This window comes from Odontomachus brunneus, unplaced genomic scaffold, assembly GCF_010583005.1.
Source record: "Odontomachus brunneus isolate Ranch 3 - 2012 unplaced genomic scaffold, Obru_v1 Obru_scaffold_094, whole genome shotgun sequence".
Lineage (NCBI taxonomy): Eukaryota > Metazoa > Arthropoda > Insecta > Hymenoptera > Formicidae > Odontomachus > Odontomachus brunneus.
The window spans coordinates 521,354-538,596 of NW_022639544.1; the positions used below are offsets into that span (position 1 = coordinate 521,354).

At 43.0% G+C, this 17,243-nt stretch overlaps 1 protein-coding gene across 8 annotated transcripts in view; it reads left to right on the forward strand.

Moving 5' to 3' along the window:
- The window catches only part of LOC116848388 (protein Fe65 homolog), a 238,874-nt gene that overhangs the window by 165,311 nt on the left and 56,320 nt on the right, over nucleotides 1-17,243 (forward strand). For 7 of the 8 annotated variants that reach the window (XM_032824424.1, XM_032824421.1, XM_032824425.1 and 4 more), the window contains one exon: nucleotides 5,974-6,283. In XM_032824424.1, the coding sequence (XP_032680315.1) occupies nucleotides 5,974-6,283 (310 nt within the window). Of the gene's footprint in view, nucleotides 1-3,797; nucleotides 3,988-5,973; nucleotides 6,284-17,243 lie in introns of those variants that run through there. The other variant, XM_032824427.1, reaches the window with a different exon arrangement.

Genomic DNA, 17,243 nt, shown 5'->3' on the forward strand with positions numbered 1-17,243 from the left:
TCTCTCTCTCTCTCTCTCTCTCTCTCTCTCTCTCTCTCTCTCTCTCTCTTTCTCTCTCTCTCTCTCTCTCATTCATCTCCGCGTCCTCAACATTCTCCACGCTCGATTTCGTTAGGCGATCTTATTTCGAGTTCTTTGTAAAAATTACATACCTCGTCACACACGGTCGCTGTCGAGCTAACGAAGTTGCGAGACAAGCGACAAATTTGTTGGCTACATTAGGCGACCGAAGAAACGAGGTTTCACTTCAATTTGCCTGACTGATTGACTCTTTGTGTGAAAAGCGTCGCTAAAATATCATAACGATTCACGGAAATTCGTAGACTAACAAGACCGACATCTTGTGTATGAGACACGTCTGCTGCCGTGTTTTTGTAAGCTGTGCTTGTATGTACATTAGGTCAAGCTGAACAAAAAGGTCCTCTAACATATTGTAAATGATTACGTAGATTTTCAGTTATTAAAGAAGATTAGTACATTATCGCGCACAATCTTTTTTAATTAATAAGTAAAATTTACGTGGCTGTTTGTAAAATGATAGACAACTCTTTTGTTTAGTTTGCTCTAACGTACTACAAGTATATGATCGCCATCACATCTCACCCACGTGATATTATTCATCAATCTTCTTGAGATTAATAACTCAAAATCTTACGTGGTTATTTTATAAAATGATAGATAAGTTTTATGTTCAGTTTGATAAGTTCCACTTGCATACACATTGTGCAAGTGAATATGTCAGTAATTATCAAACAGTCTATGAGGGTTGTATGATAAATATCCGTGTTTAACGACTGATGGCGTCATTGACTCAAAGTCTGTATATCATCGTTTAACGCCATCATCCGAACGATCCCAGTCAAAATTTCAGACAGATTTATTGAGTAGTTTTGTTTTGATAACTGTTGAAAGTGGATAAGTTTGTGTTTGTTTGCAACTATGGAAAAAGAGCAATATCGGTCAGTGATTCGATTCCTTTTTTTGGATGGAAAGTGTGAGGAAATCAAAGTGAAGTTGCATGCCGTTATAAGGACCATGCACCTTCGATGACTACCATCAGATATTGGTTCAATGAATTCAAGCGTAGCCGAACATCCGTTTTTGATGAAGAGCGCCCAGATCGTCCGATCGAGATGACTACGGAGGATATGGATATATCAACAAAATCCATGATATCGTGTTAGAAGACCGCCTGGTCAGAAGATCAGAGAGATTGCTGACATTATAAATATCTCAATTGAACGCGTACAAAATATCCTACACGAAAAATTAAATATGAAAGCTATCGACGAGATGCCGCGTTTGCTCACAGTAGAACAAAAACGGAATCGCATGACAACTTCGGAGCACTGTTTGGACATGTTTAAGCGCAATCCGAAAGAGTTTTTGCGGCGTTTCGTTACTATTGCCGAAACATGGATCCATTACTACACGCCAGAAGCGAAAGAACAGTCAAAACAGTGGACTTCACTCGGCAAACCTGCTCCTGCTCCAAAAAAGGCAAAAACGATTCCATTCGGCCGGAAAGATCATGGCCACCATGTTTTTTGGGATTCGCGAAGCATCATTTTTACCGACTATTTAGAGAAGGGAAAGACAATTACGGGGCAGTATTATGCTGATTTATTAGGCCGATTCGACACTAAATTGAAGAAAAAACGTTCCATTTGGCGAAGAAAAAAAGTGCTCTTTCATCATGATAACGCACCAGCTCATTCGTCCGCAATCGCCACAGCAAAACTGGTCGAATTACGCTATGAATTGCTGTCTCATCCACCCTATTCTCCAAATTTGGCCCCCTGCGATTTCTATTTATTTCCAAACATAAAAAAATGGCTTGGCGGAAAGCGATTCACGTCAAACAAGGAAGTCATCGCCGAAACAGAGACCTTTGCGGAGTTCGATAAATTATATTTTTTGGATTAAAAACGTTGGAATATCGCTGGATTAAGTGTATCGAGCTGAAAGGAGACTATGTCAACTGAAAATAAGTAAAAAAAATTTTTTTAAATGCTTTTCCTTCCTTAACACGGGTACTTATCATACAGCCCTCGTATATATATATATAATCGTGATTTAACTGGAAAATCGTCTCTCATCATCTCACACTAAATTCAAATTTGAGTATCTCACTTGAGTTTCAAAGAAGAACTATTAATACGGACCTAAGCGATCGGTAGAATACTCCGTCTTGCCCAGCATTTCCCGCGGACGTAGGTAGTTTGTGTTTTTCAGGGCGTAATTCATTTACCGTCGTTTCACATGCAACAAGTTAATATCGTGTGTTTTTGCGACTGCATGCATGTACGCGATCGAACGGGGAAGGGAAGATCGTTACACCCGCGCGAGCGTTGTTTGAATGATGAAACGTATCGACGCGAATGATGAGAGTTCACTGCCCATTCGCGCTCGGAATCGCAGATTTGTGATCGGTATTTACGTGGCGGTCAGCCACGGTTGCCATAAATGCGAAGCTATGGTGTTTATTGACGATACCCGTGCAAACGCGGCCTGAATAAACCGCATCCTCGAACTCGCGTTCAACGCGTGTGTCTGCGATTTTTCACTATTGTCATAGTTGTCAGCTCTCATAGCTTTTTCCGCGACGTAGCATTTCGCGTCTGAGAGGAAACAATGAGCCCGATATTCATAAGTGTTAGTTTCAACATGCTCCTTCTAAATTTCTCTTGGGGTGAATTTTCACTCAAAAAATAGAGTTATTCGAATTCGAGTGATTTTCCATTCGTACAGAATAAACTATCCACTTAATCGTCGAGTCAATGTTTCAACTCGAAATTGAAGAATAAATTTGATACATTTCTTCGTTGTGCAGGAACACATTTATCTTGATTGACTGAAATATTTGCTCATATGGAATAAAAATCCACTCTAAGGTTCAATAAAATATTCACTCTTACGATTTTGAGTATCTTTATTATGTGAAGATTCCACTCCAAAAAATTTAGAAACTATTACGTCGAATCGAAGCTCACGCGAATTAGATTATTTCTCGCGTAGAATTTCGCAACTGAGAGGAAGTAACGAGCCGAATAATTGTTAGTTTCAACATACTCTCTAAATTTCTTAGAGTTAAATTGCACTCGAAAAATACAAGGAGCCATCGAGTCACACGAATTCGAATACAGAGTGAATTTCTCCGCTCATAATCATCGAATGATTATCTTTATTTGAAATTAAAGAATGAATCTTGCGTGCTTTGTCATCACAAGAACATATTTATCTCAATCGATTGAATGAAACATTCATTTCGAATGGCGGTATTTTCACTTCGTTGCTTCGAGTGAAAATACTGCCACTTTTCGCTGATTTTAAATGAGATATTCTATTTAAAAAAATCTAGAAAGTATTATGTCGAAACGAAGCTCATTCGATTATTTTTCGTGCAAATCCTATCCCAACTACTCATTCCGACTTATCTATTTTAAAACTCACCCGCGATTCTGAAGCACGATGTGCTCCTTTTCCTCGAGAAGACGAGTCCTCGAATCTTGTTCCTTTTGTCTCTCGGGTACAGAATTACGAACGAGAAATAAGACGGGACGTTGCAGTAAGTATTTTTAGTCCTACCTGCAGGATCGAATTCGAGCCGCGAGTCGCTTCGAGCTAAGAAAGAGAAGCACGGGATTTCGAGAGCGAGGAAGCTTTAAGCTCGCAGTGGTCGAATCAATACCGAGTGGCGGAAGTGAAACGGGTAGACTAGATAGAGAAGAGCCGCGAATGGAAGAAAGGAAGGAAGGAAGGGCAACAAAGGAGGCCAAGGAGAGAGTCAACTTGGAACTCTTGCACGTTCGCGCGCTCGCCGATATAGCGCGTCGATAAGAGCAGCCTCCTGCCGATTATTTCGCGCGAGAATCGCGGAGTATCGGGCTATTCGCCAAGATGACAGCCGTCAGAGCAGCATGGACTCTTTCTGTCGGTTCCTGTACAACGTCATTCTCGCCGTTATCGTCTTGCTCAGGATCATCAGTGAGTAGCGCGAGAGCGAGACATCGATCGGACGGATAATCGCTTTGCGGACTATTTCGCGAGCGCAAGCGTCACAGAAATAATTGTGATTACGTGCATAATGTCCATAACATACTAGTGATTGGCGACTACATCTGCGTTCGCTGATTGTTCCTTGACCAATCAGAAAGGAGCTGCTGACTGCTGAATTGGCCAAGAGGCAATTGTAAATGCAGTCGCCAATCGCTAGTGTGATACAGCCTCAACAAACGCCGACGAGCGCGTTATATTAAAGTACAGTCGCGTTCTTCTCCTCCTCCCATCCCCGGGCTGGGAAACTGAATGTTTTCAAGCGATCATTATTTTATGCGCAGACACGTTTTTATACGCATCTAGATTACTCAATTAAACAGTTATTTGTGGATGTTTTTCGTTCCTTTTTGCTTTTTTTTTATTTTGTTTTTTTTGCTGATGTATTAGCGATTACGCGAAACGGTCGCGCATGAACAATCGTAATGGCCGTGCGATGTAAATTCCTGTGGCCGCAAGCTCTATATTAACGGGGCGGGGTGTACTCCGCCAATATTAACCCGTGCTGAATAAATTTTATTAGTATTCCGTGCGCGAGTTACCGCGAAGATAGTCGGAATATCGGATAACCGCGACTGTGCAGTATTTAACTTGGCTATCTATCCCGGGCGAGCTTAAAGCTTAAAGCTCGAGCCATTACTCTCTCCTCAGCGTCTACCACCGGATAATGCCGTACCTTCGACGATCTCCAATGACAAGCTTTCTTACCGTAATCGCCGCCGCGATAGATTAGCCGAACTTAAATTGGATTCCAGCACGGTGGTTCAGCTCGTCCTTCTGGCTTCACCCCTTCGCAAAGTGCGCAACCAAACTCGAGCGATTCGTCGGTTTTACAATCATCAAAAGAAATTGATCCTCCCTCATTCGCCCGCGTGAATTATCTTATGCCGCCGGCCGGCCGGTCTGACAATTATCTTACATCGAAGTCTCGCGGAATCCCGTGAAAAATGCAGAGCGGGTCTTGCGGAATTCCAACCACGAGATTAGCGCGGTGACGGGTCGTTCCGATATCGGGAGACACCGCCGATAATCCGTCGGTTATCGATACGCATCGTACGACCTTTGGAACGTCCTGTGCACGAGCGGCCCTCACCGGCGGCTGCGAGCGCGAACGCGTCTACCTCGCTACCATGATCTACCTTAACTCAAAACCTTGACCTTTGCGCCGCTCGTTATCCGCTGATATTTAAAGACTGGAGTATCGGGCACCACGCGAAACGCAACGGTGCTATTCGGGATTTCTACGAAGTGATATTCCTGAAGAAACACACGACGACTATTATCGCGTGCGGAGTCACGTCAGGCGACCGCTTTCAAGAGAAAGAGAGAAAGAAAGAAAGAAAGGACGACTCAACCCGAACGCATGCGTCGGGCAAAATCGATGTCTAATTTTCTACGGCCGATACAAGACACGATCGCCTCGTGGTCTCTCGAATCAGGCGATAGAAGTGACGTGCCTGAATAAAACGCGATGTCTACTCTCTCTAGACCATCCGTTTCGTCGTTTTACGATCACCTCGATTTCCCCACCCCATTTTCTCACCATTTGGGCAATCGATCGCGATTATCATGCGAATTGTTGCGGAAATATTCGTGTTCCTTTGCGGGAAGGGGGAGGGGCGATCTCTCGTGTAAACAATTCATTCTCCGCGTCGCAATGATGTCAAACTTCTGTTTCGATGATAATCGAGACTTTCGCCTTTCGCCTCTTGCCAATCATGTCGTATCTGTTGAACGGATTAGTAACGGGAGATGTGGATTTTCCACAATGTAATATTTTAATTTTTTTGTCCACACCCCGTAGATTATATGTATAATAACGTTCCCCGTTGGTTTCCTCGTCTCCGATATTTTTGCGCACAATTATTATACTAATGACAAATCTCAAAATGAAATGTCTTTCTCATCTGTTTGCAGAAAACGGCCTTCTCTCCTTCGAGAACCCCAATTACCATCTGGATCCAGCCCGGCTGGACGATGCTCTAAACAGCAATGAGAATGACGGCTCTCTGTACGACGAATTGTATCAACAATTGGTCGGCAGCGGCGGCAGGGGCGGCGAGGTGACCGGCGGCGTGGGAGGGGACGGCGGAACGAGGGTGCAGGCACGCAGAACGTACGCTACGTTGGATTTGGGCAGCATGGGGGTGGACGTCACCCAGGGCCCACTCACGCAGGATTCCGTGACGGACGATGCTTCCGACAACACGGACAACCATAACCTAGGGTGAGTACCGTTCGCTCTGTCATGTGTTCCTCCTCTCTCCCTCTTCGCCTCTCTTTCTCTCGTGCTGTCGTCGTTGGCGGCCGATAAACGGTTTTCCGATTTACGCTGATGGGAAGATACTATCGCGCAGGACGGTGGAAATTAAGGACGTGCCGGGACGAGAATACGATGGAATATCATCGCTTTGACCGAATTTTGCCCACGTTATTTGCCATCGCGATGAATTTGCTGTCTCCGCGCAAAATACTCGAAATGAATCGCGTTTTATTCTTTTTTTCTTTCTACGGAGTTATTAACGCAACCCTCCCATTGTTATGCGTCGCGAGGACGGCGACGAGTGAAAACTCGCGAGGTCACCGAACACCCCGCTGGGCGGAAAAGTAATAATGAAGAGTTATTACTTTTAATATCCGCGAAACCACACCACCAACACCATCACCGCTGATAACGCGCCGCGCTACGAAACATGTATTATGTAACCACAACCGCGAATCGGATAGCCTTCCACCGAGATCCTTTTCATCTCCGATCGAGACTGAGACATCCATGTATCCGCGAGTTCCTCCCTTTCTCTTTGGAGCGCGGCAAAATGGAATAAGCTCCGTGCAGCGAAATCGAGAAGCTCCCCCTCTTTCTACCTCGTAATATAAGGTCCGGCCACCCACCAGCCGTCAATAAAACTTCCGAGTCGGACCTCTCTCGTCGGGATACCGCATAAAATTTCAATAAATCCGAGAGCCAGAAGAGGAGAGTGGGCTGGAAGGACGGCTCGGGGTGGAACGAACGGTCGATGGTACAAGACAGTTCGAACTTATTCGCGACTGTTACACGAATTCGAACGCGGCAGATCGAAATTCACTTCTCTCTTCTTTTCTCTTCGCATTTCCCTCGCGACTCCATGCCGTTGTCCGACTCCGCTATCGAGTTTCCGGGGATATTTAGGATAACATGGAATCGCGATTGGCGCTCGTGAAATCGGAGACACATTCAGGTCGACGAGAGAGAAGTTATATCCCGGATAAAAGGGTTGTAATTCGCCTCAAGTGGAGAAAATAATAATGATAAATCGATCAACTATAAAGATAAATAGATAAATATAAATGTAAAGATATTTATTACAAAGCATGTCCTCTCCTTTTACGAAGGAAATCTACACGAAATTCATTTCTGATATTTCGAGAACGATAAAGAAGTCGGATGAACTTTTCTGTCTTTATTTTTATCGAGGTTCAGTTGCCTTCAATTTGTTTTCTATACTCGTGCCTCCGTAGCGTCTGAAATTGTTGAGTTCTCACTTCTCTCGCTTCCTTAATCCCGGGAACAAGGTTTTCCAAAAACTCAAGACACAATCGCCTTACAGTATTCGCGCTCAGTTCCAATTTACTTTCAGTTAAGATCGAAATTAGCTTCGCCGCTTCAGCCAGCTTCTATAATTAGTTTTGGTTGCCTCCTTCCTCCTCTAACTTTCAATCATTATAAGTGCTTTACTTCGAAAGAAATATCTGACCGGTGTTTGATATTTTCTCTCTTTAATACATCTGCCGTATCGCTGAATTAATATTAGTTGGAAGATATTAATACAATTTATATATTATTTGATAATAGAGATTAAGTCATTTTTATACATAATAAAAAAATTAAAAAGAATATCAATAGAATTCATATGTTATTATAAAATTCAACTTTTTATCTAAATTCCGCGGGCGGGTTATCAGGAAACGATCATCGATCGCTCCTTTCTGTTCCAATTTTATTTTTCATTTTTGTATTTTTTTAAACTTTGTATTTTCCAATTTTTGTCGAGTTCTTGGAGCGAGCACGTAAATAAAATCCTCTGAATGGAAAAGAGTGTAATAACCAAATTTGTTCATCCCGCGGAGGAGTCAAGACGCATTAACGGTTAGCGGCAGGTTCCAGTGGCAGAGTCCCTGTTGCCTATGGTATAATGTAATCCTTTCTTACCTCTACCCTCGGACCCGGACCCTCTTGCTGGCCCGGAAATCCGGGCGAGCATAAAAATGCAATTAAGGAAACGCCCGGCGTCTGGCTACCTCCGCGTACTGCTCTTTCTCCTAGAAGGTATCTCTTTCCCTTCTGGCCTTACCATTTCTGGATCTTTGGTCCTCACTCTGTTTCATATTTTCCTCCAGCTTTTCATTCTCTCACGCTTTTAGCGCGACAATGCGAGCACAATCCATATTGGAAAAGAAGAGAAAAGGGAGAAAGTATCGAAAATCACAGACACATTGGACGGAGAGATTTCATTTTATAATACACAGTTCGGAAAGTTGTCAAGTAGAATATATCTTCTCGTGAGCGCGCGCGGCGGATAAAATATAAAGGTATTGTTTTAGACGTCCTCTCTCGACTATATGTGATACACGGAAAAGCTCATCCTGCGAAATTCGTAGGGGGGAGAGGGACGGGGTAGAAGAAGGTAACATCGACTCGTTCGTACTCCTTTTCCCGGCCGTGTAGCGTAGTAGTGTGCCTTGTTCGCCGTGTTGCCGGTAAAATGGCGAAGTAAGGTAATGATGCCATCAGCCGACGAGAATACGGTGTTCCTGATCGAATTTTACGGGTACACGGCAGGGGGGAGAAGCAGATTTCATCCGGCGACGACTCAGCGAAGGCTTTCATCGCAGCACCGCGTTAACTTGATTTACGCGATGTGCTCCTAACGTACGCAACGTTACGTCGTTAGGTGCTCGACGCACCGGAATAGCTTCGTGTCTCCGGAATGCGACGAGCCATCGTCGCGACGAAATCGGTAATCTCATCGCGTTCGATGAGTGGACCGATAGGCAAATCGTGTTTAACGCGCGTGTAAACGTGTCGCGAATTTATAAGTATAAGGAAAGTTTCAATCAAAAGTATGAATTTCGTACTCTCTTTTTTCTTCCCAATCTTTTGCTACCCTTTCTTCCCTCCTCTATCCATACCGCAATGTCCGATATAATATCCACACATACAATATAACACAATATGCAATATACTGTATGTCCAATATTAGATTGCCGAGCTTTCGAGCTGTAATTCCGCATTTCTACGTATTCGCGTTTTCGCGGAATCGTCCGTTCCCGCCTGTGTGTTATGGTATCGGCGCGATTCACGAGCCGTGCTTAAGAAATCACGAGCATCAGGCAATCACGCAGTAGCGAGCCACCCTTGCGAGGCGCTCGTTAAAACGGTACGCCGATAAGCACTCAGCGCGTCGATGGTTTCCAGGAAAAAAAGAAGTCTTATGAGCGTGCCGCACAATTCCACACGGTCACTTTGTCACCTTCAGGTGGTGGAAGGTTGGGACCAGTAGGGGGTGGATGGGGGTGATAGTGATGGGGGACCAAGTGGACGGCATAGAAGCGCGAACTCGAAGACGGGGACGAAACGTCCCGACATTTCCACCTCCGGCTGGATATTAGGCGATAAGCTGGCTGTAAGGGGTGGTGAGGAAGGGCCGGCGGTCACGATAGGGCACAAGGTGCAAGAAGGGTGACACGGTGTGTGTGTACACGCGCGAGCGCGCACAGAGATTGAACTCAATCTAAACTTGCGACAAACTTCACCCAGACCACCGCGCTATCTCTCATACCTCTGTCGATTCGCCATCTACAACCTCCGACCTTGTTCGCGATAGGGCAGAGGTGACGTCCTAAGACCAAACGGGTTACGTCCGCGTCGAGGCTCGCGGGGAAAATTTGCCGGGCTACGTGGCAGGAAAGGAGAAGCACGCCCAGTTTCGGACCGCGAGATCTTTCCCTCGAATTGCTCCGAAATATCATTCGGATTGTTGCGTACACATAGAAGGGTTCAGACACGCGCGCAACTCGTGTTATAAATATCTGCACGTAATTTTAGCCGCAACTGTGAGGAGTAGTAATAAAAGTAACAAGAACTACTATCGGTTGGAAGGAAAAGCGAATGTTATACTTTTTGTGATTTAGTATTTCTCATAAAACGACTAACATCGTGTGCGACAAGCGGTCGCAGTCATCCCTATAATTAGACGCATCGTAGGAGATATAAACGCGGTTTAGTATAATTTGTGAAAAAGATGGAATTATGCTTTGAACGCATTTTCGGTTTCGAAACGTGAGAAATGTTATAACCCGCGTTTTATCAGGCGTTTTTACGCTATAAACCGCATTTATAAATGTCATGTAACGAGATTGCTAAATAAGATAATAGGAGCCGTGTTTAGCGTGTCCTTAATTCAAACAGGGCACATCTCCTTGTTGCACAACGAAATCCAATCTGGCCTCGTGGAAAGACGAAGTCGCGGCGTGTAAATGTTTCCGCGGAAATAAACGACCGCGCTTGGAAAATTATATATGCGAGGAAATCGTTTAGTTTCGTTAAAGGAAGGAAGGGCGAAGCGGGAGGGGAGGGAAAGTGGGAGAGAGAGAGAGAGAAAAAAAAAGAGTACGGAATTTATGGAAGCGTCATAGCGCTTTTAATAGCGTGGCGGACCCCTTCGTATATCCGGCCGGGCGGTCGACACAGAGCAAAGGAATATTAACGAGGAAATGCATTTTCTTCGTCAAATAAAAAGCAGGCGACGCACAAAGAGGCGAATTAAAAAATTAGAAGTCCGCAAAGGCGCGTCGTGCACTGCCGGCAATTAAAAGTCGCTTTAGTTTCACATCGTCCTAAAAATTCAGTAAAACGCAACGCGCGCATTTCTCTTCTTTTTTTGTCGCCTCTCTCTCTCTCTCTCTCTCTCTCTCTCTCTCTCTCTCTCTTGCGCACGCGCACTCTTTTGCTCACTCACTCGCGCCGGACGTATCCTCATGAAATTCAAAACCGGCTCGGAGTCGTAGCTCCGAGTAAATCGCATTTCATCGTCGGGCACCGTCGATGAAAAGTGGAAATTTCCGCGCGAAAAAGGAAACGCTGATAACGCGCGAAACGAGGTTATCGGTCTGGTTGTATGTGTGTGTGTGTGTGTGTATGTGTGTGTGCACGCGCGCGCGTTGCATGTATGCACGGTGTTGTGAGTTATGTCGCGACTCTCGCGATTTCGCATCGCTAGTTTCCGACGTGATAACGAAAGTTACGTTACGCCGAGGGCACTAGGATAATTTTCCCTTTCACGTCTCGGCATTAAAATTAAAAGCGTCGCATTCCTAATTTCTCTTACAACTCCCGCGCTGTAGTCTGACACCGATGAATAAATAAAACAGCCGGCGCGCGAAAACACCGCGAGAATATAACGCCGCAGGCGAAATCGCGAGTAACTTACAGCCATAAATAAAAGTTACGCGGCAGCGGCGGCGTGAGAGAAGGGAGAGGCGATTTTTTCTTTACGATAAGAAATATATCCACCCTGAAAGCTCTTTTATTTCCGTTGCCGCGACCAAAAAGGTGGTCCCGCCTCGGAACGGCGAAATGAAAGCGAGCGAAAGGGAACCGAGCTCAACGTTATCCGTATTATTTCTCGTTTTACGTGGCGGAGGAATTCGTCCGAGCAGCGCGGTGACAGTAAAAATGGGGCAGACGAGCTACGGATTAATGCAAGCCACATCAATCTCCATCGGTAGCTGACGGCTCATCTGCCCTGCGGCGAACCATCGCGCTACTACTTACCATCCATATTCACTTACAGACACCCGTCTCCCGTGTATGCGCGTCCCCCTTCGCTCTCATCTTCGTTATAATCGTCTTACGGACAGGCGAGAGAAAGAGAAACAGCTGGAAGATCGAGTATCTTGCCGATATCCCGCGAACGATACACACGTACGATGTCCGTTCTAATATCGCACGAAGAATCGAACTGTATTGTATATCTTGATAAGTAGGGAAGGGCACGTCTCAACATAGAACGTGTCCCGCATAAAAAATACGTTGGGATCTAATTGGGATCGATTTCACATAATAATCATAGGACGGGAAATCTATGCAGGTTCTGATTAGAAGCGTAATATTTTAAATATGTAAATCTGAACAAGAAACCTAGACAAATTTCATCTGATCATTTCCAATGTTTTTCCAAAGATTTTTTGGTTTACATTTTGAATTAAAATTGACCAAGACGTATGAGACACTTTGAGTATTTATTCGTTACAAGCATATATACACACACATACTTGTAAAGAGTAAATACTCAAAGCGTTTGCGAAGAAAATTATAAAGAGATTATAATAGAAGGCGTTTGAGTTAAAAGAGTCAAAAATATATATAAATATTCGACAAGTTCTTCCGATTTATAAATGTATAAAATTATCTTCAGATATATAAATATGTATATTTTATATTACATATAAAACGTAAATATTTTATATTACATGTAAAACGTATTATTTTATGTTTTACATAGAACATAAGCTACAAAAAACATTTGTATTGTCTTTATTGTATTAATGAAATTGATGCAAAAAACACTTTAAAAAGCTCGAGTTTCCTTAATATTTCTGTGGGATTTTATTTTTCGGATTTAGAGATGATATTAACAGAGAATCGCACACTTAGTTCTGATTTATTAATATAAAAATAGTTTACAACGCAATAATGTGATCGCACGGGAATAGGCAGAAGCAAGAAAAAGGCCTGCCTAATCGTCTCTGCGCTCGCCTTTTATCCTCATTTCACTCACGCGCGGACAACGTGATGAGAGCCTAAGTTCGATCAAATCGAATATTATAAACAAACAAACACGTGTATACCTTCGCGGCCGTTCCAACGATTACTTGGCTTTGTCAAATATTAAATACCACATTTTTGTCCTGATTCTAAACAGAGGACCCATGTTTGGGACAAGAATAAATCTTCTAATTAGTATTGTAGTGGAATAATTTATTTATTATTTATTCATTGTGGAATTATTTATTTTGGAACAAAGTTGAACATTCTAACTGGAATCTAACGTGCATTTAAGAAAATACTAAGAAATTTCTATATAGCTATTAGAGAGTAACTACTAAAAATAATTAACATTACGCGTGATAAAAAGAAACTATTGTGACAAACGTTTTCTCCACGTGGAAAAGAAGATCTGCCGAGAGCGTTCACTCGAGTCGAAATTTTGTGTCTACATTGACTCTGCAAATTCCGTCGAACTTGCAAAATTAAAGGAGAATCTCGAGATTTACGAGCTATGGGCCTACCTTGATACTGCAGATGGCTGTTTGCTGTCACTTTCTTCATGTTAGAGAAGCTCGAAGAAGCACTTGTTTGAAAAGTATTTAATACACGGATTTTTATTTATTTTTACTTATTTGTGTTATTTATTCAAATTATTTATAATATTCACGATTATCTCAATATATTTTAATAGAACTTTTAGAATTAATTTTAGAACGAATAGAACTTTTCATACACTTACATTGCGTTTACTTTGGACGCTTTCATGCTGATAGGCGTCGTTCTGTCTTTATTACTCATTACATGCCGAAGGAAGATAGAGTGATATTTTCAACACGAAACCGTCCGAAGCGAACACAATCTTATCTAGACTCGTATTAATAGTCGTTATTTGAAACTTATGTGATTGAAATACTCAGATCCGAATGTAAAATTAGATGAAAGCATTTTATTTGAATTATATATAATATATGTGAAATTGCATTTGCAATCGCGATTCAGCTAAAAAATTCACGTCTGACTCTAAATTAGAATCTGAATGTCTCACTTGAAGCAAATAATAACTATTAATATGGACCTTCAAATCTCTATTAATAGTCGTTACTAAAGCTCGCTTCGAGTAAGATACTTAGATTTGAATTTAGAGTTAAACATGATTTTCTCAATCGAGTCACGATTACAAATGTAATGTCACATAAATTATGATTCAAGTAAAAAACTCTAATCCGACTCTAAATTCAGATTTGAATATCTCACGTGAGACAAATTTCAAGTAATGATTATTAAGACGACAAGGAAAATCCGATACGTTCATGTCGATGTCTTCAAGCAAAATGACAAAATCTAAAAAGACACAATTAGAACCGTCTCTTCGTTCCGCGAAGAAAATGTCGGCAAAATTAAGCACGCGGATGCATCGAATGCACGAAAACAACACTCGCTCACTGCCATTCGCGATAATCGCTCTACCCAGCCTCAAAAAATGTTTTAACGTTTGTGCGAGTCGGAAGAAATAAAAGGCCATCCGAGCAAATCAATTAATTATTTAGCAAAACCCGTTCCCTCTTCGCTTAAATGTATTATCAACCTGTCCTGTTGCTTGAATTTGTGTCCGGCAGAGTAGCCTTTTGCTATACACATGTGACTGGAAATCAACCAAGTATATCTGAGGAAACAACACGTATCGAAGGTGGCGGGTATATTCGGCGATTAGGAACGAGATCAAAGCTGATGAACTACAAGCGGAGCGTCCTCGCCACTTACCTTAGCACTTACTTAAACGACTACCTAACCTTTTCCAATGATCTTACGGAGAAATATCGAAAAAATTGCGTGCATTCGATGCGTGTAAATCACTCGCCAATTGCCATTCACGGTAATTGCATCACTCGGCCAAAAAATCTCGGAAAACGCACATCGTTTGTACGGCATCCGGAAGAGGTAAAGAATCCTTGGCCATCGAACAGCATCAACTAATTCTCTCACAAAGCCCAACCGTGCCCTTCGCTGAGTCATTATTATAGAAATCATGCGATAATGAACGACGTATTATCATACGTTATTATATATTAATTGGCAAATATATATTCGCACCATTGGTAATTGACAAAATGCGACTATATTCGAACGAAATTTATATGAATTTCTTTTTAATCGGATAAACAGATGTAAAATTATTCTTATAAGGACTAATGTGTGCGAATGTAGGTAAAAGAATAAGACTCAATCTCATCTCTTCCTAATTTTTCTCTTTTTCTTTTTATTTTGAAAGTTTTGATGAGATTTGTAGTTCTCAAAAGAACTGATATGCAGCTAGAAAGGCAAAGATAACAGTTACGTGTCCAATAATGCTGTTTATCAAAATGGTAATTTAACTCCATGAAACTGAAACTCTAGTTTCAGTAACAAAGTATAAACAAAAGATAAGCAAAAAGAGACGTTGGCTGATGTCAACAACATCAAACTCGCGGTCAAAGAAACATCATTATAGCCATATCACACTGTCACTTGACCAGTCAGAAAGAAATTGCTAGCTACTACCGCTTTTCTCATTGGTCAAGAGACATAATCGCAGCCGCAGCCGCGAGTCGCTAGTGTCATACGGCTATTAGACGTGAAAATCAGCACTTGCAAGATTTACTATATTTCAAGATCGGTATTCATAATTGTAAATTATATAAGATCTTTGATTAGGAACATAATTAGTTAGATTCGTATTTATGTAGCGTTACACAGCTATTTGAATCAGTATTACTTGAAACAACGTAATAAACGCGTATATAAATTGACAAATAATCGAAGATTCTTGAAGCTATAATTACAGGTCAAATGACGAATTATGAATTCCGGTCTAAATTTCGATTCGGATATTTATTCTTACGTGAGTTTACCGAACGTTCGTTAAAAATAGGAACTTGACAAATGATTAGATACATTTTGAAAATACATGATGCATCGCTGCCCGCATCCCAGCGTCCTGCATCCTCCGTCCTTCGTCCTGGCTTCTCGACCCAGCATCTTGACTGCGCGTCGTGACACTGACACTGACACTCACTTAGACACGATTCAAAACCTGTGCACCTGTGAAAATCGACGCGATGCCGACGAGCGATTAATTAAGTATCTCACAATACCAACGAAATAATTTGATAACCCAAAAGAAACAATAAATATATTACACCGGCATACGTAGTACGCGTATCGCTCGCTGACCCGGGACTGAATGGGGGAATTGCGGAAAAGTCCGCGAGGCGTACAGGTAAATATGGCCGCCTTGGAGGTCGCGAATGTTTTGACTGTATGATTGCCCGGGCTTGTTCATGCGCGGCGTGTGTTGACAATGGCACGGGATGTGAGTTTATATTTCTCGCCGATTGTTCTACATTCTCTCGTACGTCGCACATTTTTTTGCAATCGAGCGTTACCACGTGCGCGCACGCAGATCGCGAAATAATAAAAGCGGCTCAGGCGTTTCTTTTATTTTTCAGTCCGTCAAGATAAAACGAGCCGCCGTCAAACTTACATTTACAGCTCGTCGTAAATCAAGCTTGCGCGTAATGTCGGGGAAATAGCGCGCCAAAAAGAGAGATCCGTGTCCCGACGATACGGAGTAAAAAAGAAACTGCAGAAAAGGAAGGAAAAAAGAAAGCCAATCCGCCGCTTCAGGAGTGCACGTCGACTTTGTCGAGCTCGTAAAGAGAAAATTTCGAATAACTCGCTGGGGCGTCTCGTTTTTCGCGCTATAGCCACATAGATAACTCCCTAGCGCGGTCCACCGAGTAGGAAGGCAAAAAAGGAGGAGAAGAGAATGAGAGAAGAGAGGCCGGCTCTCCACATTTTTATTATCACGCCATTATCGCGTACGACCCCGCGAACGGCGCGATACCGGGCGAGTGCTCGCGTACGACCCTCGCGGGCAGAATGCGCGCATAATCGTGCGCGCACTGCACAAAGCGACGCCTCGTAACGGCGTTGTCGACCGGTATCCCGATAAAGTCCCCAGGGCTCAGCCCCATTCAGGAAGCATAAACCCATAAGGAACGGGCTCTCGACGTCATTCGGTCCCGGGTACAAATTGCGGGACACCCGGTATAATATCGAAACGCGCTCCGGGCAGCGAGGGAGGAAGAAGAGTGCGAGAGAAAGAGGGAGTGAGAGTGAAAGAGAGAGAGAGAGAGAGAGAGAGAGAGAGAGAGAAGGCGGGGTAGTGTTGCAATAAGTTTCTTTTATCAGCTAACCGCCCATTTCTCATCCCCGTGCCGTTACATCTTCCTGTCCTTTTTCATTTTTTTATTAAGAGTTAATGCGGTACGACGGTAAGTCGTTCTCTCTCTCTCTCTCTCTCTCTCTCTCTCTCTCTCTCTCTCTCTCTCTCTCTTTC